The 24386-nt window shown below is 42.5% G+C and overlaps 1 protein-coding gene across 1 annotated transcript in view; it reads left to right on the top strand.

The window, feature by feature from the left end:
- The first annotated feature begins 14497 nt into the window (after nt 1-14497).
- Nucleotides 14498-24386, top strand: part of SEPTIN10 (septin 10) — a 31088-nt gene continuing 21199 nt past the window's right edge. Inside the window, 6 exon segments of the mRNA XM_074145546.1 lie at nt 14498-14637; nt 14639-14830; nt 14832-14910; nt 14912-14944; nt 14946-14993; nt 23898-24015. Of these exon segments, the coding sequence (XP_074001647.1) occupies nt 14498-14637; nt 14639-14830; nt 14832-14910; nt 14912-14944; nt 14946-14993; nt 23898-24015 (610 nt within the window).

Below are 24386 nucleotides of genomic sequence, written 5' to 3'. Positions count from 1 at the left end.
TTACTCACAGTTAGTTTGCTTTTTTTCTCCCCAGTTCTTGTGAATTTACAGTATCAGTGTTTCTCATCACATCAACAAACCAGCCTCAAGTACCCAGGGTTTGTCCATTCCACGAAAGCACAAAAAGGCAGAGAAATAATACAAAGGCGGTCAAAAGTCTCATTCAGATGCCACCACATCATTATGGGTTACTGCTGGCACAATGCATTTTTTTTCCTGTGTAAGCGTTGCTCTTTTCGAGTTGGTGTTGATACACAGCCTATTCCTTACACCACTACAATGCCAGCTGCAGTTACTGCCTCTTGCGTTGCTGGCCCAACTTGACAGTCACTGCTGCTAAACTGCAGTGTAACTGAAATGCTGAGGTATTTGCATAGGAGGGGACTTTCTGGAGTCTAAGCAAAACTTGTAAAGAGAATAGCTTCAAACTGTAAATGTATATGGGAGATCTAGATAGTGTAGACAGGATGGATTCGGGACTTTCAGAACAGTAAAGGAGATTTAGCCACGTATCTTTCATTAAATAGCATGAGGAAATCCCCATGTGCAGCTTGGCAAATTTTGATATAAACTATTCAATTACAGATGACAAGAGTCTTCTTGATCAGTACTAGCTCAAGCTAGCTAGATCCTTTTTAAATACCAAATTCATTAGAAAAGAATGAAAGAAAATAAATACAGCAAAGCTGTTACACATACAAAATTGCTGAAGAATGGAATGCTTTCCATGGTGATTTTAAAGAAACCAAACTAGAAATCATGTTCTTAATCAAAACAGCATTTAGGGTCTACAACAATGTAGAAACTTTGGCAGGATAAGGAGCTCTGATTGAAGGTTATTGTTATTATTCATTTTCTGGTAAAGCAGGAGCCAGTTGTGCTAGAGTTTATCCCAATAATTTTAAAGGGGGCTTTTAAAATACCTTTATTTAGTTCTTTTATCATTCTCTTAAACTTTTCACTATTTCTGGTTTCATTTTTTTTTTTTGGTCAAAACCACAAAAAATTGTTAAGGAGGACTTGATTAGTTCAACTCAAATTTTCACGGCTTGCTTTCTGACCATTGTTTCTTTTAAATCTTGTATGAGCAGAGGTTAGCTCAATGGGTTCTGAGCTTCAGTTCCTATTCCTTGACAATGCTAGCTTGGGAGAACTGGAGCTCTATATAACAGAGTAAAAACTAGGGAGGTGTTAGGTTTCTGCTTCGTCATCTGTTCTGTTTTTCAATCAATGTTCCTTTTTCTTTTTTCTTTCCCATTAATGACTGCTGAATAGTTTGCAAAGAATGCTGCAGACGACTAGTCCTCTCTGCTGCCAAGTGTTATATTCCTCTGCCGCGGAAGCTCCCCAGTGTGATGACCAATACCTATTAGTATAGAGTGCCGAACAGGTCACGCTTATACATGAGGTGAGGAAACAAATCCATAGAAATCCTAGAAGAAGAGGTAAAAGGAAAAGATTTGAAAAGAGATGCATTGAGAAAGAGTGCAGAGTTAGAAACATACAATTACTTTAGCTAGTCATGCAAGATCTGTCGCCCTGTTACCTCCCCTCAAAGAATAGACTCCATATCCTCATGTGTGATCTTCCCGATACCTTTTGAGAAAACAAGAGCTAAGTCCCTTTGTGGATTTGGTTTCTAAATATTTCCCACTGTCCCAGTCAAAAGGTGCTTTCATAAAATCTCTATTTGGCTGCTCTTGACCCTGAGGTGGAATTAAACTCCCCAAGCACCGAAGTCCTCAGCCAGACCAGAATTCATTTCAAAGGCAGTGGCAGCTTCACTTTCACTGGGGTTAGCGGGCTAAAGGGCCTCACCCTGCACAACTGGTCGGTCCTGTGTAAGAGGGTGTGGGTACATATATTTGGGAGTAGGATGGGGATGGAGCAGGGGGGATTTCCTGCTGGGTCTTTCCTGCGGAAGCCCAGGTGGGCCTGCATAGGTATAACATCAAAGCACAGTATAGGGTCGAGAATTGTGCACAAAGATACCTCCAGATGCTGGTTTGCTAGTCCAGAGCTTTGCTGATGGCCAGGATCCCAAAACATCAAACTTCTGAAGTATTTTAATGTTTCCAAATCAAGGAAGGTACTTTTTATCCTGGAGTAGCAGTTCTTAAACTTTGAGGCACGGAGCATTCTGTGGCAGTCCATGGAAAGGCAGCTGGTTATTCACACAATGGTACAGGGATTGCACATTAATATGGCTCTTTTGAAGTTATGGCTGGCTCAATTTGCAATTATCAGAACATAATGAAAGAAATAAAAGTTGGATTGAGGTACTTCCTTGAAGTTATTCTGCAATCTGTGGACTAACAACTGGTCTGCTATGCCATAATTCCCTGCAACATGATTTGCGGTGTGCAAATCATGGAAAACTCTGGCTCTCTATTGAGTAATTACCACAAAAATTTACATTGGCTTAAAAGTACTTATCCTCAGAAAGTCCTTGTTCCCTCCTTTAACTATAAAAAGATTAAAAACAATAACTGATATAGTTATTTAACTTCTTGGTGACCATATTAGTCCTGTAGATCCTACTCAATCAAGACGTTAATACTGCCACTGATAAAATATGAGCTGGCAGACGCACAGCGGCACCAAATCTATTCTTGCACTTGACATGAAGAAAGTGTGGCTAAGGTTAATCATAAGGAAGTTCTAGTTAATCATAGCTCTAGGGTGAAGTAGAAGCAATGTACATAAATTAGTGTAATACAGAGCAATTTTCAGGAAAAAAAACCCTAAAATTTTATTATTATCTCCCCTGTGAGACTGCAATTTGTAATTTGCACTGTAATTCCATCAGCTGTCTTTTCTGCTTCTGTGCACAATCAGATATAGCATCACTGTGTCATTAAAGAAACAATTATTCTAACAACAGAACTAATAAATGCCTTCTGTTAGATGCAGGATTTAGCCAGCAAATACAAATAGACCTTTTACACCAATACCAGCTAGGATTAACAGTGACATTTAATGTCACCCACTCATTCATGAATTGCCACATTGTTACTGTAAGCCACGGGGTGGAGAAAAAAAAAGGGAGACAAGTAGCAAATGCAAAGTTATCATTCATGGGAGTGAAGAAACTGTGACTATTTAAAGATGTTAGTCAAAACCTCTAAGATTAGCAAATATTTGACTCCCACATAAATTCCATATTTAGGATTGTAGGATTGAATATTTAATGAGAATTTGGGAATTTGGTTGAACAGCTTCTGTTGGTTTGTTTTTTTTTGTTTGTTTTTTTTTTTTTCAGGTACAGTATGTTATATTTCCTACTTACTCACGGCCTGCCTGTGTTAACTTGGAGAACTCATGCAGCATTTGGGTGCCTCATTTCCTCAGGCTTAGGATTTTGGGGGTATATTTTACAGCAGTATTTCCCATTCTTGTATGTGGATTGGAAGCAATTTAGTACTGCCTGTAGAGAATCTGGAGATGCTCTGTACAGGTAGGGTAACACTGCTGTTATCATGAAACATAGGAACCTGAGGATCCTATAAGAGCAATTGCATTTTTTCCCCCCACATTTCCCAAATCAAAAAAAGCAGGTTATAGGGAGCAGCAGGGCTAGTGAGATTCTTAACTGGTGTGTAGTTAAAATTACACTGCAAAATTAGACTAAATTTCAAATGTCAACTTTTTAACAGAGATTCTTTCTTTCTGCAGTTGTTTACAAACAAAATAGATTTTCTGTAGCACTCATCATTACAGGAGTTCAGTATCAAGCCCAGGCTCTAAATGCAAGCTGTCAGCTAAAGCCTTGTAGCCAGTCTTGCAGTCACACACTGATTTTCACATATATTCATTCACTAGGTTGGGCTTAAGTTCCTTCCTAGGAATATTATATCAGTTTAGCCTGAATTCAATTGTGTAATTTAAACTAGGTTTTAAGAATGTAAAAAAGGTTTGAAGATTTAGGCTAGTGATATCCCTTTAATGCTATTTGAAATTTCATGAATGCCAAATGTTCTATAAGATTTTTAAAAGAGTTGACAGGCTCCCAGGAGAATGATAGTGAGGTGTGAGGGAAAAGTAGGAAAACATCTAGCCAAAAGTGGCATGCCTTTTCTTTTTTACATGTGTATATATACATTTGATCTATTTTGCATATATGATCCCTGCCACCGTTTGAGCTGGCTACAAAGATTCTAGGGATAGCAGGTGAGGAGCTACATCCTTTCTTGGACAACACCTGGTATAACAGCATACCAGCTGTGATTTAGCAATACCAGCCTACAACCAGTGGTATCAGCAATGTTGTCAATTGAAGTTTTGACAGCCTAATACACTTCCTCCACTCCCAATCAATCAAATTTCACTTCCTCAGTATCACTTCCCTGTTGTTTCATGCAACCTCAAATCAAAAGAGCAGGTGAAACCTTCAGGAGGCTGTAAAACGACCATAGAAAGTTATCCCGGCAAAAACAGTTCTGCATCTTATGGTAATAACTCCTTTATAAAAAGGCCACTGGGGAAAAAGCAATATTCTCTGAGTAGGTAATTCTTTATTACCGACCCACTAAAGCAACAGGTGTTTTCTATAGTGGGATTTCAACCAGGCACTGGAAAAGGACCCCTGAAGAGCACTAGTGTGGAATGGAGAACACTAAAACCATTCAGTGATTAAAAAGGAGGAGTTGTTGCCCTGTGCTGCTTAGTCACTGTGTGAGCTGGCATGTTTGAGGTGGATCACTTTTTTTTTTCCCCTTCTCTGTAGCTCAGGCATTCAGTTTGAAGGGTGTGTAGGGAAGTGACGTTTCAAAGTGATTAGTCACCTGTAAAGTTACAGCCTTCTACGTTTAATAGGATGTGAGGCAAAGTTTTCCAGAATTTTGCTTTGTCTACATGGGCATGAAAAGGGAATTATCTGCAAAGGAGGATGAGGTGGGCATTCACTCCCATTTAACTCCCATTATGATGGACCCATCATAAAAGAGTCTAGTTTTGACAAGGCTAATGGAATAATCAATGGAAATCCTGTGAACTATGCTTAGTGTTTCTTATGCAAAGTGATCTATTATTCACAGTGTTGCCTTTGAGGTACACAGTACTGCAATCACTGAGGAGAAAGTGTGGGGTTTTTTCTACATTTTCCCCACTAGATTTAAGTTTTCTTGTCTGTGTTATAATTAGAGTGCTAGATGCAGAGACCTTTATCATCAGCACAATTTTTGTTCTTCTCACTCTTTAGGTTTAAAGTAGAAGAGAAAAGCATATGTTTAGTTTTTCCATTTAATTCTTAATAGAGAGATCTCTTTATTCAAAGCATCCCCATTTTCTGAGCTTTATAGATTTATTAATCAAAATCTGTGCAATTCAAGCTACTAAAAAAAATATCAAATTAATGTGAAGTAGCCAGGAAAGGAGGAGGTAGGTGTAGAATGGTAGGTGAAGAGGAATGAAGATGCATAGCACCCCTGAGAGCTCCGCACTTTGGCAAGCACCATCAGCAAGACATTTTCATAGCAGGTCTTTGCTATCTAATGGAAAACTGGTTGCTTTGTTTTCAGCCATGGAGTTCCAGTCTAGGAGTCCCATTTTAATTTAGAATTCAGTGTTTTGTCTGTTCCGAGCGGTTAAATCTTAAACTTTGCTACAATGTAAATAAACAATGGCTGCTGTTCTGTACAACTGGTCAATGAGAGAGAAAAAAAATCACAGTGCCTCGGCGCATGCAGCAGAAACCTCCGTTTATCTGTTCACAAACATTACTTCAGACGAAGTTACTCCAGATCAGGGTTTGGGTTCTCATCTTGCTTAAGCCCCACAAATGTAAACTCTGGAGACACGTTTCTCTTGCATATACAAGTTTGAGAACTGCCCAGCACTTTACAGATGTGGGCACTCTGTGGTGACACAGTTACTGAAGGTGCACATCTTCCAGATCAAACACAACTTATTTGGGTTTTTGTTGCTTTGCATTTCTATAATGAATTTAAGGAATGGTTTTGTTTTAAAATACGGAAGACCTTTGCGGCCAAGAGCATCTGTGTTTTCAGTTGGATGACTCTTTTTCCCGCCTCCCCCCCTCAGTGGTCTCTTCTGAGGATGGCTTTAGTCATCCCAGAAACAAAAATTTTGCTGAAAGGAAGTTGAGATTTCTGCAGGAACTTGAAACAAACTTTAGAAGACGAGAAAATTTCAGGTTAAAAACCAAAAGCCTAATACTTCCTATCACCCTGACAGCTATCAGTGAGCTACTACTATACAGCCCTTAAAAGATACACTTCCTGGGACACAGCAAGCAATTACTCACCACGCAACTAACTCATTTTGCAACTCTGTGCAACGGAAAAACCTCCTTAACAAATGGTGTATCTTAAGAACAGATACAATAATTTTGCTGCAAAATTGCAGGCCTGCAGTAGTTTCCTGTAGCAGCTGTTCAGTGTTGATCAGAGTGATTTCTAGCAGTGGCTAAAGATTAATAACATACTCTAATTAGTCATATCTGCTATATGAGATACTTATCACCACTTTAATGTAAAAATCTCCTAAGCACTCCAGTTTCATTCATAGTTCAGTTCACGCCATTTATTTGCCTGTGAAAGCGTAGTACCTGTATAAATCATAGAATCAGAATTGCCTAGGTTGGAAGGGACCTTTAAGATCATCTAGTCCAACCATCAACCTAACTCTGATAAAAACCATCACTGTCACAGCCAGATGAAATGATGTAGCATCTCTCCTTCCATCCCCATCAAGGGAAGTACTGCCAGCAGCTTCAAAAGGCTTCAGACGTACCACACTGTGCAGCTGCAGACTGCGCGGGGTGGCAGCTATGACACCTGCAGTCTATTCCACTCAGCCCATCTGTGACAGAAGGGGAAGTTTCAAGAGGCAGAAGAGAAGTGTGAGGTTGGTAGCTAATGATCCTGCTGCAGGATGCAGTTGAACCAGCAGGACCCAGCCACATCCCTTTAAATTATACTCTCCCAAATTGCCACAGAGTTACTTCCATAAAATGGACCAATAGTAAGATATTATGTGATAGGCATCAAGGAAAAGAAATAGCAAATATAAATGCCCTTATATATTCAAGCGTTACAAATGTACAAACTTTGAGGATTTGTGTCACGCAAGTTTATGTCCAGTGAACAGAGCACATCTTTACAGCCTGCACAGTTAATTTTGTCTTTCTGTATTTAAAGTAGTAACAGGGACAGCACCTCTTTAGTATGAACTGTCCCAAGGGATTTCTGTGCCCCAACAAATAACCCCACACCACCAGAAAAACCAACCACCCCACCCAGCTTCAAAAAGAGGTATGCGTTATTTATGTCCGCTCTACTATCAGTTTCTCAGGAACTGCAAAGTGAAATCAGTGGTAGACCTCAACAGCCAGCTAGCAAAAGTGAAAGGCCTCTAGCTTCAGGGGGAAAATACTGAGGAAATAAATGCTCGGTGTTTCAACTAAAGTGAGGGCTAGCTCTAGATACAGCCCAAGCAACTGAATTATTCTGGTGGTTAGAAACATTTAAAATTAAGTTTCCAAAGTCTCTCCTCATGGACAAGGATTGATGCAAGGATGCATTCTGTAGGCTGTCTCTTTAGACTGACAGCCGTAAGCTTCAACGATTTACCTGCATCAGTGCAGAGGCCTGCACAGACACAGATCTGTTGAATACCATTGTCACCTCTTGACAGTCTACCACAGGCTTGCAAAATGCCTTTTAATGAAATAAGGGCACGTTTAAATAGATTAATATATCTTGCTAGCTTCTTCTCATGCTTCCCAGTCATCTGGGGGAAGAGAGAGTTTATGGCTGTCTATATAGAAGGGTAGGTGCACCTAAACTACAATGGTTCCTTTGGCATGACTAATCTAGCTGAAAGAACACAGAATGCTTTTGCACCTTGACCCGAGCATTACCTGCTTTTAAGGTAACTCTTCCACATGCCACTAGCAGCTTAACTCCTTGTGAAAAATCTCAGAATAGGGTTTCTTCAGGTTTTACCACAGAAGATTAAATACCTCACCTATAACACAGTTTTATTAAAAACAAACACCACCTCGTAGCTTAGCTCAGTTTTCCCAATAATGTGTGCGTGTTAGAACACATCAATACTAAATTTGGCTAAACTGAAAAATGATACAAGATAGATTCTGGAACAGCTGCAAAATTATAAGACAAGATGTTCCGTTACAACAAAATGGGAAATTCAAAATCATATGTTCCATTTTTTTTGTCAAACTGTTCAAAATTTAACACAAACTGTTAGGGCTAGTCCCTCTCCCAAGCCCTAATATTAATCTCAGACTTCTTCCTTCTCTCCACACTCAATTGAAGACATGAAAAAAATGACAGTATGTACATTATTTTTTCTTGTCTTCAATGCCAACGAGGAAACAAAATGCATGACTAAACTACTTTTTTTTTTTTTCTGGATGAAGTCTACAAAGTTTAATCTGTTGCCTTCAGGTTCACATGCATTCCATACAACACAAGGCATATTAAGTCAGGACTGTAGTCCCCTTACCCCTCCCCTTTCTAGCCAATGGAAAAATAAGTTAGCAATGCAATGCTGAAGGGCTTCTCTCCCAGTGAGAAGCTTAAAGTTAAGTGGGGCTATTCTGATGTACCAAGACTCTCCTGCAACAGCTGGAGCTACACTCAGCGCAAGAGTTGTTTGTGCTTTTGCAAACAGCACTAGCTACACGAAGAAATGTTGATAAGAGGACCAACTAATTAGCATCAGACATTAATTTACATTAGAGCTCTCAGCAAGTCATCTCTCTCAACTGCTATTCTGTAGGAGAAGGGATATATATTTAGATAAAATTTTCCAACAACTAGTCAAGCCATTGCATGATCAGCAAGGCTCATGCAGGCTCCTTTCCTACTGAGTCCTCCTCCTCCTCCCCCATAACTTCAGCTGCTTCCCCCATGCCCCCACTCTCCCCTAAGCTTCCAAGAACACTTCCCCCTCCCTTCTCCTCTCATCCGTGTCCCAAGACTACTGAACCGGGGTCACTCGGTTTGGAGCTGCACGCATCCCGATCCACCAGCACGGTAACAGCCGAGCCTTTCTTCAGTCTAAGTACAAATCTGGATGTCTCTCAGAGGCGTTACTGGCAGCATGAGGTTTACTAATTTTAACATGTATTTTGGTAAGGCAACAGCTTCAAAGAATTTTTAGATATACCAAAATCCCACAGTCTAGCTTGGTAACGAAATGAAACTTCCCTTTAGAGAAGCAGCCAGCTGTAGTTAGGACACATTATAAAAAGCCTTAATCCTAAACCTTTTTTAATTAGGTATTGACCTTTACATAGTGACCAAAACTAGTATTAGTCTTCCCAGAGTCAGAGATATTTAGCTGCATAGAAATAAGGTCAGGACGCTATTTTAAGTTAAGCAATGCCACTCTCCCAGGCCCTTATTTAGACATACTTCTCTACAAAAAAAAAAATAAAAAAATCGTTGCATCTTCATTTACTTTGACATGAGCCATTAGAGAGTAACTGCCAAAGAAAAATGTTACTGTCTTGCAAACAGCTCAACTGTATTTTTTCCATGTCTTATGCTGAGTGTTACACAGTATCAGACATCTTCAGGATTAGGAAAAAAAAAAAAAAAAAAAAAAGACAAAAGGGTACATAGTTTTAACAACCAACAAGCCAATACGCAAGTAGCACCTAAGCATGTAACATACAGAAGTCGATTCAAGCATAAACAATTCATGGGCTCTTTTTATTTCAGTAAAACTAAAGCTTACAGATTCTTAACTCATAACCATTCAGAAAGACACCCATAAAAAGTTGTATTAATAAAACCTGACAGGCTTCCAGGCCTCTAAAATATTTAAAACATAGGATACAATAAAAGATATCAAATGTTTACATTACAGTCTTGCTGCCTTACACACCATAAAGAGTGAACACATTCAGTAACTTCAAGCATACCATTAAAGACACCAGTAAGTGCTCCAGTTTTCTGTACCATACAACTTTATTTCAAATTCACATCTTTCTAGACAATGTATCCAAAATATTTGACTCAAGAGTACCTTTAGACTGTAAATATTCTGAAACAGGGCATCAAGCCTTTCCTATCTCCAAACAAAACTTAAGTTTTAGCTCATGTTATAAAAAGTAACCACATGGAATGTGACAAGTCATAATGTGAAATCAAAGTGCTTTAGTCCCATAGCGCAGACACTAGTGGTTACCCAGCCATGCGTCAATGTATCTCAAACACCAACAGAGCTGTTTGCTCTGTTGCACCCCATCTTGCAAAGACCTTTGGACTGTTATGGTGAAACGTCATTAGTTGACAGCTAAACAGTATGAGAGGACCAACAGTTTCACTTCGATATTTCAAATAATGAGTTATAACTGAGGCATCTTTTTATCATTTTTCAAGTTCCATTAGTAATTACCAAAGTTCTACTGTATTATGCAAGATAAAACTATGTTCCAGTTAGTCTTCTAAAATCCAAAGTGTGCTATATTCCAAATCCCAAAGCATTGAAATCCTTAATTTTTCTCCCCAGGCCCCTACAGCTATCTAAGACTCGGTATTTTTGTGCAATTGTTTGCTATTTGCATGTGAAGAGATAAACACTTCACCCAACAGCTCCTATGAAAGAACTATAAACTCTCAAAGCAGAAAGTTACTTTAGTAAGGTTTGGACATATGTAGCTGAATGGAATATGTGCTCAATTCAGAAGTGGCCGTGCTGAAGAGGACTCATGTTGTAAGTGTTCAGCCAGAAAACTTCCTTTCTACAAAAGTCTAAAAAGCTATTTATCTTCCAGAGCAAAGGAAGTTTAAGACTTAGACATTTAATTCTCTTCTGTGTTACAAAAGAATCAGCCCTGCAGTATAATTTGTATGATATTCCCCCCTTGCTTTTTTGTAGGAGGGCTAAGGAAAATTTCTGGTCCTGTCCCACACACGTAAAGACAAAGTGCTTTGCAAGACTGATATTATCCATCACATTGGTGGCAAGCAACCCAAAATGAAGGCACAAGAAATCTCTAATAATATAGCTTATAAATTATAATCTAAAGATGAACCTCTGTATAATTTCTAGTCTTTTTGGATAAAAGTAATGACCAGCACCTATGCAGAGATTCAATTTTTTTTTTTGCATGTAACTTTTCCCAGGAATAGTGAAATGTTGCTTGCATGCCTATGCAAATACTGTCATTTATTAGGTTTTGACACAACGTGTAGAAATTGGGAATTCATCCACATGGGAAGTCTGAAACCAATGAATCGCTAGTGCTCCCTTCCCCTGTCACTACAAGAAATGTAAGCCACCAGAAACAGCTACAGACAGCTGTTACCTTGAAAGTGCCCAACTCCCAGCAGCAGTTTCCCTGTGAGGTGTTCTAGAGCTCATGGTATGCATTTAATCAGTGTCTCCAATTTGGATTTTAGCATGTCAAAGCCTATCTACTTTTGGTTAATTAATGGCCAGACATGCACGTACATCTGAGGAAGCCAACTTGAAACATGCTTTGGCAAATGTTGCACTGAAACTGGTCATACCTTAACATCTAAGCACAGATGAGCTTCTACCTTGAGCAGCATTAAGGATCCAGCGTCAGCTCAATACCTCATTCTTAAGGAAAGCCGAGTCTGGATACAAATCTGCCTCCTGTATTTCACTGGAATTGCTACCTTTAAAGCAGAGAAACAAGATTCAAGGTTTCTGAAAGCTTTAGCAGACGGATAGGCTTGTCAATCAGATTAAGATTTATCAGGTTGTTAAACTGCAGTTCAAAGCCTTGGTTATCACTTCTCTAGAAATACAGGTTTAAAAGAACTCAAACACCATTGCCATCACTTAACTAGACTATGTCATTATACTGCTTTCACTCAGGATGATAAACAGGGACAGAATTGCAGAATTCTGGTTATACACCTTGTCTGTGAATTCACACTCCCTCTCTTTTTTTTTTTTTTTTTCCCGTTTCTGCACAAAGTCAGTTGAAGGGATTGGCACACAAGTTACTAGTGAACGCAGACCTGTAGCTATTACATATCACAGGACCATATTAGAGTTTCATGAAAATTTCATGCAATGGTGTCTGTGCTCTTTCCTACAGGAGAACGACTTTCACAGGTAGCACATACAACACAATTTCTCTGATTTTAAATGCAGTGAGTTACACAAACAACATTAACAAGAATTGACCAGACTTAATAATTGGAAATGCGCTAGGTCTGGCACTTCAGAATTCACAGTGATTAAAATAAAATTGCTTTGCCTAAGACAAAACATAAGATACCAAATATATAAAAAGACTCTTTGCTTCCGTTACCTTGTATTAGTATTCCAACAGCAATAAGTAAGCTCAGTAGTACCTCAGGCAGCAGGGACTTCTGCACGTGGTCAACTTTATTCATTATTTGCAGTGCAATGGATTTTATTTTTTTTTTTTATAATATGTTCACACTGTCAAATCAGGCAACTTGCAATGAATAAAGTCAACATAGGCTCAAGTCTTTGCTGGATTGAAGCTTGGATTCCAACAGGAAACTGTTATCTACCATCTCATTTTGAGTACCCAAATCCACACTGTGCCAGGTGGTATTGCTGTTAAAGAGAAACTTAAAGTATATTTGCATATTACTGAGGTGTTCTTACATAGCAAGTTGTTTCTAAGTAGTTTATAGTACCAGTTGATAATATAAGAGTAGAGGATTTGCACTTTTCTTTCCCTCGCTCAACTCGCTAATCCTAGTAGATTCACTAACACAGGTTTCCCATTCAGAAGCCTGCCTTTGGAGAGAAAGGAGCACAGCTTTTAGACACCCCAGCGTTTCTCAATGCACCCGCTGCCTCTCATTTCAGCACCGAGGGTCCAGCCGAAGCAGCTGCTCTCGGGAGTTGTAAGCCACCAGAGCCCTGTTGACCCATTAGGCTCACTGACCCCACCAAAGTGAGTTAAAGCAAGATACTCAGGACCCATCTCCCTGGAGTACACGAGCGTAGATAAGCACCCACTCGTACCTGCCTCACCTTCTGCGCTACACTCTAGGGCACTTTGGTCTGTGTGCCCACCTCCCAGACCTCCTGCTCCTTGGCCTTATCCAAAGACATTGGACTTCGGCCGGAGCTTGAACGACGCTTTCAGGGATTTCTCCTCGTGCTCTTCTTCCTCGGTGTCACCACGAAAGGAGGGCGTGTTGTGGATGATCTGAGTCCTGAAGCGGATCTTATTAAGCCGAGGCTTCATCCGCCCGCTGCCGGAGGCTTTCCTGGTCATCTCCTTGCCCTTGCCTGGCACTGCTGCCCCTTCTGTGCCCTCAGCTTCCTCCCCAGTGCTGTGATGGTGGTGGTGGTGAGAGAGCCGGTAGCTCATGAGGTTGGATGGCAACACCTTGGAGAGCCTCCAGCGCCCACTCCCATTGCCGGCAGACCCTTCCTCCTCCTCCTCCTCCAGGGCCCCCACAAGGCTCCGCATGTCCCCTGAGGTGCCCTGGTGCAGGTATTGCGCGGCCTTGCGCCCGCTGTAGTCACGGATGTCCACATCAGCATCGTAGGCTCCTACCAGCAGCTTCACCACTTCGGCGTGGCCATGCATGGCAGCGATGTGCAGTGCAGTGTGCCCGCCGCTGGTGCGGGCATTTATGTCCACGGGCAGCTGGTGCCGCTGGGCAAAGTTGACCAGTGTGGCCAGCAGTTCCTGCCGCCCGTGCTTGGCGGCCCAGTGCAGCACCGTGAAGCCGGTGATGAAGTCCCGCTTGCAGAGCAGCGCCGGCTCGCAGCTCAGCAGCCCCTCCAGGCTCTCCCACCGCCCGTCCGAGGCCGACAGCATCCAGGCGTGCTCCAGGGGGTCCAGGGCCACGGCGCCGGTGGTGCTCCCCTCCTCCTCGGCGGACGACGAGGCCACCGAGGCGCTGTCCGAGTCGCCGCCGCGCCCGCGGCCCCCCCCGGGGAGGGCTCCGCGCTTCAGCTGGGGCGAGCCGCCCCGCGCCGCCTCCCGCAGGCTCCTGCGGCCGCTCCCCGCCGCCGCCGCCGCTCCGGGGGCGACCTCCGCCGCCCCCGCCTCCTCCGCTGGCGGAGGGGGAGGCCGCCCCGGGCCCGCCGCTACCGCAGCCTCCTCGCCACCGCTTCCTCCGCCGCGCCCGGGCCGCGGTCCCCGCCGGGAGCCCTTTCGCTGGCCTCCGCCCGCCGCCGGGCTCGGCCGGGGCGGCTCGCCCCGCCGCCCCGCGGGCTGAGGGCGGCCGCCGCCGGCATCCTCACCCGCCGACGGCGGTGGCGCCTCCTCAGCGCCCGCCCGCGGGGAGGGCGGCGGGCTCGGCCGCTGCGCGCTGTCCCCCACTGCCGCTGCCTCCTCCTCTCCGGGGCTCAAGGCGGCGGCGGCGGCGGGGGTCTCCGGGGCACAGTACCGGCGGCGGAGATGCACGTACTTGACGCCGGTGCCGGGCTCCTGGCGCACAGTGGCCACGGCGTTGACCAGCTCCTTGAAGCGGTGGCGGGCGGCGGCGCGGCGGTCGGGCTCCGGGGGGCTGAGCCAGTCCCGGAAATGCTCCAGCAGCTCTGCGTTGCGCGCCCGCCCGCCCCGGGCCGCCAGGAACCCCACCACCGACTCCTGCCGCAGCTCCGCCGGCTCCGCCATCACAGCCTCTGTCCCATCGCGTCGTGCTGCCGCTCCTCCCGTTGCTGCTTGCTGCTGCGGCGGAGCCGCCGCTACCCGAGCCCCTCCTCCCGGCGGCGGCGGCATGCCCCAGCAATCACTGCCGCCGCCGCTGCTGCTGCTGCTGCGGCGGCCCCGCCGCGCCACCCTCCGGCCGGGAGGGGCCCGCGCCGCCGCCCCGCGACACGAGCGCCCGCCTCAGCGACGGCGGGGCGGCCACCGCGCCCCGCCCGCCCGCGGCGCTGCCTCTGCCCGGCGGCCGGGAGCGCCCCGTCACGGCAGGGGCCGGGGTTTGGGGGGCGTTGCGCGCCCTCTCCGTCCGGTTTTCTCCCTCCTCGCCTCGCCTCGCCGGGCTATGGCTGCTCCCCACGCCGGTCGGCAGCCGGTAAGTCCCCTCCGCCGTGCGGGGCGGGGGTCTCCGCCGACCGTTAACGGCCGCGGTGGCTGTTGGGCGGCCCCTGGGCTGCGGGTACCTGGCGGTAGGCGTCAGCCCGGCGCGGCTGAGGGGACGGGTCCGGCGACTGAAGGGGAGGGGAGGGGGGGGCGGCGGTACCAGCCTGTGGGGAGGTGGAAGGGCCGCTCGTAGCGAGCCGCTGGTACCGGGAGCCGCCCCGGGGCAGCTGGTGGGGCGAGGGAAGGCTGCCTCGGTGCGGGGCCAGGCGCCCCACGGTTGCTAGACTTTTAAAGAAACTTGTTGTTAGAGGTTTTCGTTTCCAGCCCTTGCCCGCTGTAGAGCTCCTGTAGCGTATCGCGTATTCCAAGTAACGAGTCGTGGGGCTGAACGTTGGCTATTGAGGAAAAAAGCGCTTTCCTCACGCGTAATGGCAAAGCTGCCAGCTCTACGCTTGGAAGACGCCGAATCCGTCCACACGTTAGTGCTGGGAAACTAGCTCCGGTTGTGAGCGTGGAATAAATCAATTCATTTATGACATGGGTTTTACACCTCAGCAACACAGAGCGCACAAGGGTTCCAGAAATAACATGGAGTGGGAGGAATTTGGGGAAAATGCTTTTGCATTTTCTGGTAGCGGGAAAGTAGGTGAAGTACCTGCCTCTGGTGATTCTTGGCTCGTTGCTGCCGCTGTGCTGTTACAGCTCCGTTGTGCCGGTAGAGCTGTGTGTGAAGCTGCCCGGTGAACTGAAAAAAAAAAAAAGGAAAACAACTGTTACTCTTTTGAAGTTTCCTTTCCTTGAAGTAATCTTCATCCCAGGCAGTGTCTTGCTCTGTTTCTTGATGGCACACCCGGGGAAGCAGCATGGGAGCAGGAGCGCGAGAAGGATGAGGGGCTGCTTTGAGTACGGGTGCTGAAGGAGTTGTTTGTTGGACCATTGTTAGAGCCATCACAGGGCCCGACCACGTCTCCGCCAACCTCGGATTGAAAGGGCTTCATTCATGTTCCCCTGCTTGCTCACAACTTGAGCATAGCTTGCTTTCTGTCGGGGCTCCCGCCCAGAGAGCTCCATTTCACACATTCTTTCTGGATGTAAGGCCTTCTCTCTCTAAGGCCTGTATGAGTCCTTTGCAGTTGCAGTACAAGGTAGTGCAATGCATTAACTTTATATAAGCTTTCTCTCTTCATACATAATGTATGTATCTAGCGAGGTGGAGAGTCAGTACTTGACAGGCTGACTCTGGCAGGAGACGGAAAAATGTGGAAAGAAAAAAACCTAAGAGCCACAGTACAAGAAACAAGACAAAATTATTTTGCTGATTAATGTTTGCATGAAGAGTGTAAAAAAAAAAAAAAAAAACAAAACAAAAAAAACCAACCCCCCCCCCCCAAAGAAACAGGCAGTAAACCAGCAAAAGCGAGTGAGGGTGGGATTGACAGTCCACTTAGTGGATAGAATTGGTAAAGGAGGAGAGAAGGCTGTACATGGAAAGCTTTACAGAGAATACTGTAAAAACAGAAGTATAACATATTTCTGTAATGGAGGAGGGTTGTTCTGTATTAGGTTTATAAATGTAAATTATGTAAATATAATGAGGTAAAATATATGTTGACATCAAATAATATTTCCTAGTTTAACACATGCTGTATAATTGTTAAAGTGTTTCTTACTGCATTGTGGGAAGAATTTTGTTTTCAGTTGTTTTGCAAAAGAAATGTAAAATTGCTCTCAGAATGCAGTCCTCTATAAAAATATGTTTACAATCAGACTGCTCAAAGCCTGAGATACAAGTATTTAGTACTTCTGATTCTTGAAAATTTGACTTCTGGGAAAGTTCTGGCAGCTATTGCCACTGTACAACAGTGTACAGTGCTTATCATTGATTAATTAAAAAGGAGGGGGGGGGGGGAAATCGTTGTTGCAGTCGAAGAGGCCTTCTGGTAGCAGCTGCCATTGTTGCATCCAAGACCAGCATTGCTTTCTCATTCGGATAACGAACATCAACAACAAGGGACTGATGTGGTCAGGGGTGAAGAGGACTGACTTTCTGCTCTTCAGGAAACAGTGCTAAAGCTGCAACAGGCACAGCTGAGCCAGCACAGCCAAAGAGGTGCAGGTCTTCCGAAAGTGATTGCAGTTCTGATACCAGTGCTGATACCAGCATATTTTTCTGTGTCAAGGTCATCTCAGAGGGCTACACCAGATTTCCGTTTCTTTGTTTTTCCTTCCTTGGCAACACACAGGTCAAGAAAGGACCACAAAACTGAACACTTTCTCTTTCTGTGTAGCAGTAGCTGATCAGTCCCATCCAAACCAGCACTGTTGTCGTCATCATCCTTTGCCTGGCAGATGGAGCACTAGCTGTGAGGAACTGGTTTCTTTTCTATCATCAAGTCTTCCCCACCTGCTGCCTCTTGCCACATCTATCCATAGGCAATATGGAAGAACAGGTACTACATGTGCTAGATTTTCAAGTTACTTAAACACCTGTTGGTGAAGAGAATCCTTAGTGGCATTTACAAATGAATACGCTGCTGTCTGTGAAATCACCTCATCACAACCAGGAAGCTAGCGAAGTGTGACTGTTTCTTTATTTGTTTCTAAATACTTCAAAATACAGTCCAGAAGTTGTCTTTAATAGCAGCCTGCACGTCATGCCCCCTTTTCTCTTCTGACAAGGCTTTTTCCTCTGTCCGTCCTGGGTGATTTCAGGCCATTCAGGAGGATTCAGTCCTGCCTCAAGTTTCTTCAGACAAACATAGGGCAAAAAGGTCCTCCCCCTTTTTTTTTTTTTTTTTTTAAAGTTTCATTCCAAGGACTCTCCATATACACATGTATTAAGGAAATCTTGTAATGACCTGTGGTTTAAGGCAACTTCAGCTGTCTTCTGTGGTGAAGTGGGCTAGAAAAGGAAAATAGTTGGTGCACCAGAATGTCATGTAATAACTCATTTGCAAGAGCTGAGAGAAGAATTCTGAGCTCCTGATGTTTGGACCAATCCCTAAAAGCTGTCTGCTGTTTCTGGCATACTCAATAAATTACTTGACAACCATGAGTGAAATTTGTCAAATGAGTTTTCAGTGAATCATCTTTTGGCCAATACTTATACACACCTTTTTGGGGGACTGTTTTGTTCCATCCTTGACTCCTCTGTGTTGCTTTTTATTTTATAGAGTAGACCAATGCATTCATTTCGTGTAATTTTTAATGTATCTCCTTTCTTACTCTGCATCTTAATGAAGTTTTCTTTCTTTGTATTTTTTCTACCTCATCCTCCTATATTTTCTGCTCTTTCTTTGGTGTTATTTTACCAAGGTTTCCTTTCTGTTCCCTCTACTCATCCCATCTGTTCTCTGTCTCTCTCTGTCTCATGCATGTATCAACAGAGAGATGTCAATGGTATGCATGCCTACCCCAGTTGTCTACATTTTAGATGTCAACTACCCAAAAATGGAAAGTATTTTCCCACTTGCTTCCAAAATCTGTTTAGTTTTCTACTTCCTTCCTGTGTTAGCAATATTGACATTGGCTGATTAAATGTAACTTTGGTTATATAGGAAAGCAATTTAATGAAGAGATTAATGCACTTTGGTATTGAAAGATTAAAGCAGATTTTCTGGTTTAATGAATGTGACCACCTGTTTATGGTAATGGAAAACTCAGGGCTCTGAAAGAGTCACATTTGGAGTATCCATGGGCACATTAATGTGCTGTTGTCTGCCCTTGTGGCTGATGCCCAGGCATCCTTCCAAGGGTCTCTGCACAACCTGCGTAGCTGCCTGGGACTGGCAGGACCCTCACCTCCTGACTAAGCACGTGAACATGGATTACTTTTTTTTTTTTTTTCTTCAAGCTTTGGAGAGCAAATTTCATTGTCTCTACAAGCAGGGGGGCAAGTAGTTATTTGCCTGGACTGCAAGTCTGATTCTGCTGGGGATGCAGGTAGTCTGCAACCCAGCTTTTGCTGTGGAATGGCCCAGTGTTGTGCAGTTTTACTCGGAAATACGTGGCAAATTGAAAAGATAATTAAGTTTTCTTTTTAGTTTGTTCCTGAAAGAAAAAAACAATTTTAAAATGTTTTGTTGTTTTTAAATGTTGTTTTTGAAATGTTAATGTCTCAGGCAATGATTTTTCTTTGCATGCTGTTTTTAATGGGCAAGACAAATTTATATAAACCAATATACTTAATTAACTGAATTTGCAGAAATAGAGATGCAGTTCCATGAAAGCTAGACAACCAACGCTGAATGAATTCTGAGAAGGTGGTGAGAAACAGGAAGTATTTACGGGAATATTACAGCTCTTGCAGCATTTGGATTACAAGCTTTGAGTTATTCACTGAATAAAGCTGGATGAGATGTTGTCCTCAAGCATAATTTAGCTGCTTCATCCAATGGATACTAATTTGAAAAGACTGGCTATTCTGGTGACTTAATTGCTTTCGGCATGATTTGTATTTCTTAATTTTTGAGTTGTCACCATTTTTCTATACTGGTGATATGGTAGTAACTTGTTTTTCCACCGGATGACGTATTATTTCTCTGAGAAGTACTCAGAATGCAGGCATCGCGTGGTCGGTTTTGTGTATTTAATTTCTCTGCGTATTTGTTAGACCATAGCAGAGTGAAGCTGTATACGGTGCTGGCATTGAGGGAGAGACACATGATGCCCTTGGAAAATTTCAGAAGGAAAAATGTAAGCTATTGCTTTTCTATTAAGAGAATGCTCCAAGTGATGTCAGATGGAACAGGTTCACAAAGCGAGTCTTCTGTAAGGAAGGTGGAGGGAGGCGAGTCTCCATTTGGAGAACAGTAGGTCTTGTTCCTGTAAGGTTTGTTGTGTGGAGAACAGAAGTATAAAAATGCTAGAATGTAGGCTTCTAAATCAGTGTGACTGAGACTGTTTCGAGTTGAGCTGCACAATATTTCTTGAAAGTTTTGTAGTCCAAATTAAGAGCCTTTATTGCAGCATTTTGGTGAAGCTGATTCCTGAGGTCTCCATTGTGTCTTGGGACAACTAAGTGGATCTTTCCGTTTCTAGCTTTTAAAATTTTGCTATTAATGTAGTGTGGGGGTATTTATTTGCACGTGTGTGCTACCAGAAATCTCCTCATTATATGTACTGTGATCAAGTCAACTCTGGCCATTTTCTTGAAAGAACTTTTATAGGCTGTGTTTTTGTGCTATTGCATGGGAAAAAATTATTTTTTTGAGACCCTGAATTATCCCTTGCTGATCGTCCTTGCCAACCTTCTCTTTAAAACAAGAACTTTAGGACAAGACATTAAAATGTGTTCTCATGAATGGTGTAAATAATATTATTTCTGCTTGAAATTCTTGTTCTCCCCTATTTTGTGGTTACGTCTGTTCTCCCGCTGACATTCTTATTGTTGGGTCACACTCAGCTGGCAAATATATGAGGTTTTGGGGAGTGGTGGTTAATGTTTTTAGTTTACTGTGTCATTACCTCTTGATAGAAAGAACTAGAAAGAGTGATCTTGTGGTTAAGGTGCTAAATTACATATGGGGTGAATGAGATTCATGTTCTTGCTCTCTTAGTCTTTCCCTTTATTATCTCCACTAATAGCTTTGTATCATCTCTGCATGCACGAAGTGAAGATGATGATATGTCTCTTCCTCCCCCAGGACAGCGCTGAAGAAAGCTGTGCATAAAACATAATTTCTCTATTGGGGAAAGTTCTTCTAAGTACCAGGTTCTGTCTTATGTCAGTTTTTTGTCTGTTGTCTGAAATAACATAGAACTTGCCATGTACTTCTAGATATTTATATTTCCAGAAAAATGGTTTTAATTTTCACTCATAACTGTGTAGTGTCATTAAATTAACTTTTATGTTATGAAGAAAGGTGAAATATGCTATCTTAAAATAGCGGCAAATTTGAGATGTCTCAGAGTATCTTGGCAATTGCATAAATACTTATTGCAGAAATTGTTACTCTCTTTCCTGACTGCAGTACATATCCATAAGAAGCATCTCTGGAGAAACTTAGAAATACAGAGAAATTAACCGTCTGGGACACCTGAAATGAATTTTTAAGCAGTGATACAGCCAGATGTCTGTTGAGTACAAGCATAGCCATAGCTTTCTAAGCAAAGCACAGACTGTAAGATATGGCCTGTAAATTCCCTGATGAGGGGGAGAGGGCCCTCCAAGCCTTCAATGGAATGCCTCAGACACTCGCAAGGAAATAAATAATGCGGACCTGGCATTCAAAGAACTAATAAGGCTCACAGGCTCCTGAAAAGCAGTGGGAAGACTGCCTTGTGAAGACAAGATAGTTCTGCCACTTGTGTGGTGAGCTTGCTAGTTCTTTGTTCTCAAGGCCATTGTGTTCGATAAGTGACCTTCGCTTCATTATCCACGAAACGCATGTGCAAGTGCACATCCCTGCATATGCTAATGAAGATTATAGAGATCATGCTAAACATATATGACTATGGCACTTGTCTCTCCACCCCAATCATGCTGCGTGTCACCCGAGAGAAGGGAGAAACCTGAGACGAGACTGTCCTTGGCAAGGGAGGTGGACCATGCTTATTCAGCAAACATAGAAGGGGAAAATAAGTACCCCTAGGGAGAACAAAGAAGGAGATCATGCCTGGGAAGATTTTTCCCAAGAAAGAAGATTATGCCCAGGAAGATTCTCTGAAAAAGATGCTGGAACCAGGACCAGCAATCTCTTTATCTCTGTCTTTTTCTCTATCTTTTCCTTTCTCTATCCCTCTGTTTCTCTTTTCTCTTAGAGTTGTTAAGTAATGGTTAGAACTGTGAAGTAACGACCTTAAGTACTGCTTGCCATAAGTTGTTGTATAGCTGTTGCTAAGGAACTCAATGCATACTTCTTGCCATGATTTGTTATATGCCTAGCCAGTTATCATGGACTTGTTAAGACCTATACTAATCATTTTGGGAAACTAATAAATGTTTGTATACAGATCTTGAGATTTATCTCACCTTAGTCCACACTGTTTGGGATTTACAAATCTGAGTCACTTACCTCCCTCTTTCCCGTGAGTGGGACGTGACACATAGAAGGCACCTTGTTTTCTATGTTTATTATTTCTTGTTATCCTCTGTTTCATACAGAAATTTGGTCAAATTTTCAGTGATAAACAGCCAATATTACAGTGGAAGAACTAGTTATTGTTGACTTTTATTTCCAGAAAAGAGTAAACTCTTGAGTTTAATTGCTAGATTGTTATTAATCTCTCCATTCTTTTTGAAAATGAAGTTACAGAGTTAATGGCTGAGGACTCCAGTCCGTTTTTGCACATAGTTCTGTGCAGCAAATACAGCTGTAGTACAGGTTTCCTCAGCTAAATGCTTTTTAATCCTGACATAGTCTCTTGTGGATGACATGATGGTTACTCCAGTGACCTCTGGAAATGGTCAGTAAGGTTGTGGCTATTAGTGGTTTGTCCACAGAAATCCAAGCTGACTGTTCTTTTTCTTGGAGAGTACCAAAAGGCTATGCAGGGATTTTGAGGGCAGCCTAACATGTTCCGGCTTTAGGCTGGTGACATGAAGATGAAAGGCCTCTGTTCTGTGGTTATGCTGAGCCTCTTGCACTGTCTTTTGGTGTGGAGGCTTAATGGGTTGTTTTAGAGGAACTGTCTTCTACTGGTGGCAATAGAGGTGGTTTAAGTATCAGACTATGTAACTATAGTTGTTAGCTGTGCTGCCATCTGTCTCAGATACACTTTTTCTTTAAATGGACTGGATACTGACAGTTTTCAGTCTTTCTCAGCGCTTTTTAATAGTAATTTCCATATGGTAGAATACCTTGAGAAATTTCTTTTTCAGACATGCTTTGAATGAACATTTATTTTTTTTATAGCCCTAAGCTGTCACATTTTCTCTTTAAATTGTTCACTTTGCTTACACATTTTTCCTCGCCATATTAATCTAGAATGGAGTTACCTGATTATAATAGTCTAAAATGAGAGTTAGTGCAGTCCGTAGTCCCACATAATACTGTGCAATACAAGAAAAGGACAAGTATTTCCTGTCAGGAACCTTCATATCCTTTTAGCTACAAGAAATCTGAAACTTGCTATGCATGTCTGTTATAAAAGGTGGCACTTTTATGGTCTTGTAAGTGTTAAATAAAAACTTTCCTACTGTTGGCTATATACATGTTCCCAGGATCCAGTAATGGCATGTGGATTGGAAATGTAAGACAAAGGATAGTATGGACCTGATACTGTTTATTCCTTTGATATGGAATGTTTGTTTATAAATACAGTTCATTTGTGTGAACTAAGATATTTCCTTTTAATCTTATACATTTTTAATATGCTCGTTGCCTTAATGTCATGATGCTAGATTGCTAGCTGAAGTTTGAAAGGGAATGTGCACCTCTAGACATTTCTAATAATACATATGATATTATCTCTAGAGTCCTGTGTGTAGATAATATATTATTTTACATAAATAACAATTTCAATTCCAGCTACTCAGAATGAATTCTGATTGATAACATACACATTCCTGTGATTATGGTCTGTGTTTCGAACTCTGCCACTTAAATAGTTTTTAAATATTTTGTCCTTCATTTCTAAGAGCAAACCAACTGTGTTCTATTTTCTGTATATGGTTTTCACTTGGGCTTGTTTACTTTATTTTGTTCATATGGTTTTTTGCAAAACATGGACTTCACTTTGACCCTGCAAATAGTCTTGCAAAGTCAATTTGAATGTTTTCTAAAATTTTGGAATAAAGTTGATCTGACAGATCTTTTTTCAAACTTTTGCTTTTCTTGGTTCCATTTAAATCATAAGGAATGAGTTCTAGCATACTAGTAAAGTTCCTTTGTTGCCGTTGCTAATTGCTTTGCAACTCACCTCACTAATATATTTTTAAATGATTTTTCTGTAGAAAAATGATGGCTATCGAACCTTGTCCTTGTCCGGGCATGTTGGTTTTGGCAGTTTACCTGATCAACTGGTTAAAAAATCCATCAAGCAGGGCTTCTGCTTCAACATTCTTTGCATTGGTGAGTAGTATCTGGGTGGCTTAAGGCTTTAGTAATATACCCGTCCTTAGGAAGTCACTGAAATTTAAATCCAGTTGCAGTGTTAAACTCTTTCTTTGATGTAAAGCATGAATTATAGTTCCATCCCTTCCCCCAGCTTTGCTTATTTGTATCCATCCTTTGTTTTTATATTTAGCATTTTCATAAACAGTATGAAGACCAAAAATGTTGAAAATGGATGCCATGTTTTTATTGATTTATGGGCAATTTCTTGAATTCTTTTGAGTAAACTTGGCTACACACTGTTTTTTCTGTAATAAAGAGCTTCAGATCAAAAAATTCTAAAATCCCAAGGTGGTGTTACTGTGGTATTTCTATACTTATCAAATGCT

Source organism: Numenius arquata, chromosome 1 (assembly GCF_964106895.1).
Source record: "Numenius arquata chromosome 1, bNumArq3.hap1.1, whole genome shotgun sequence".
Lineage (NCBI taxonomy): Eukaryota > Metazoa > Chordata > Aves > Charadriiformes > Scolopacidae > Numenius > Numenius arquata.
The sequence above is the reverse complement of the archived record's forward strand: the minus strand, read 5'-3'. Positions and strand labels throughout refer to the sequence as shown.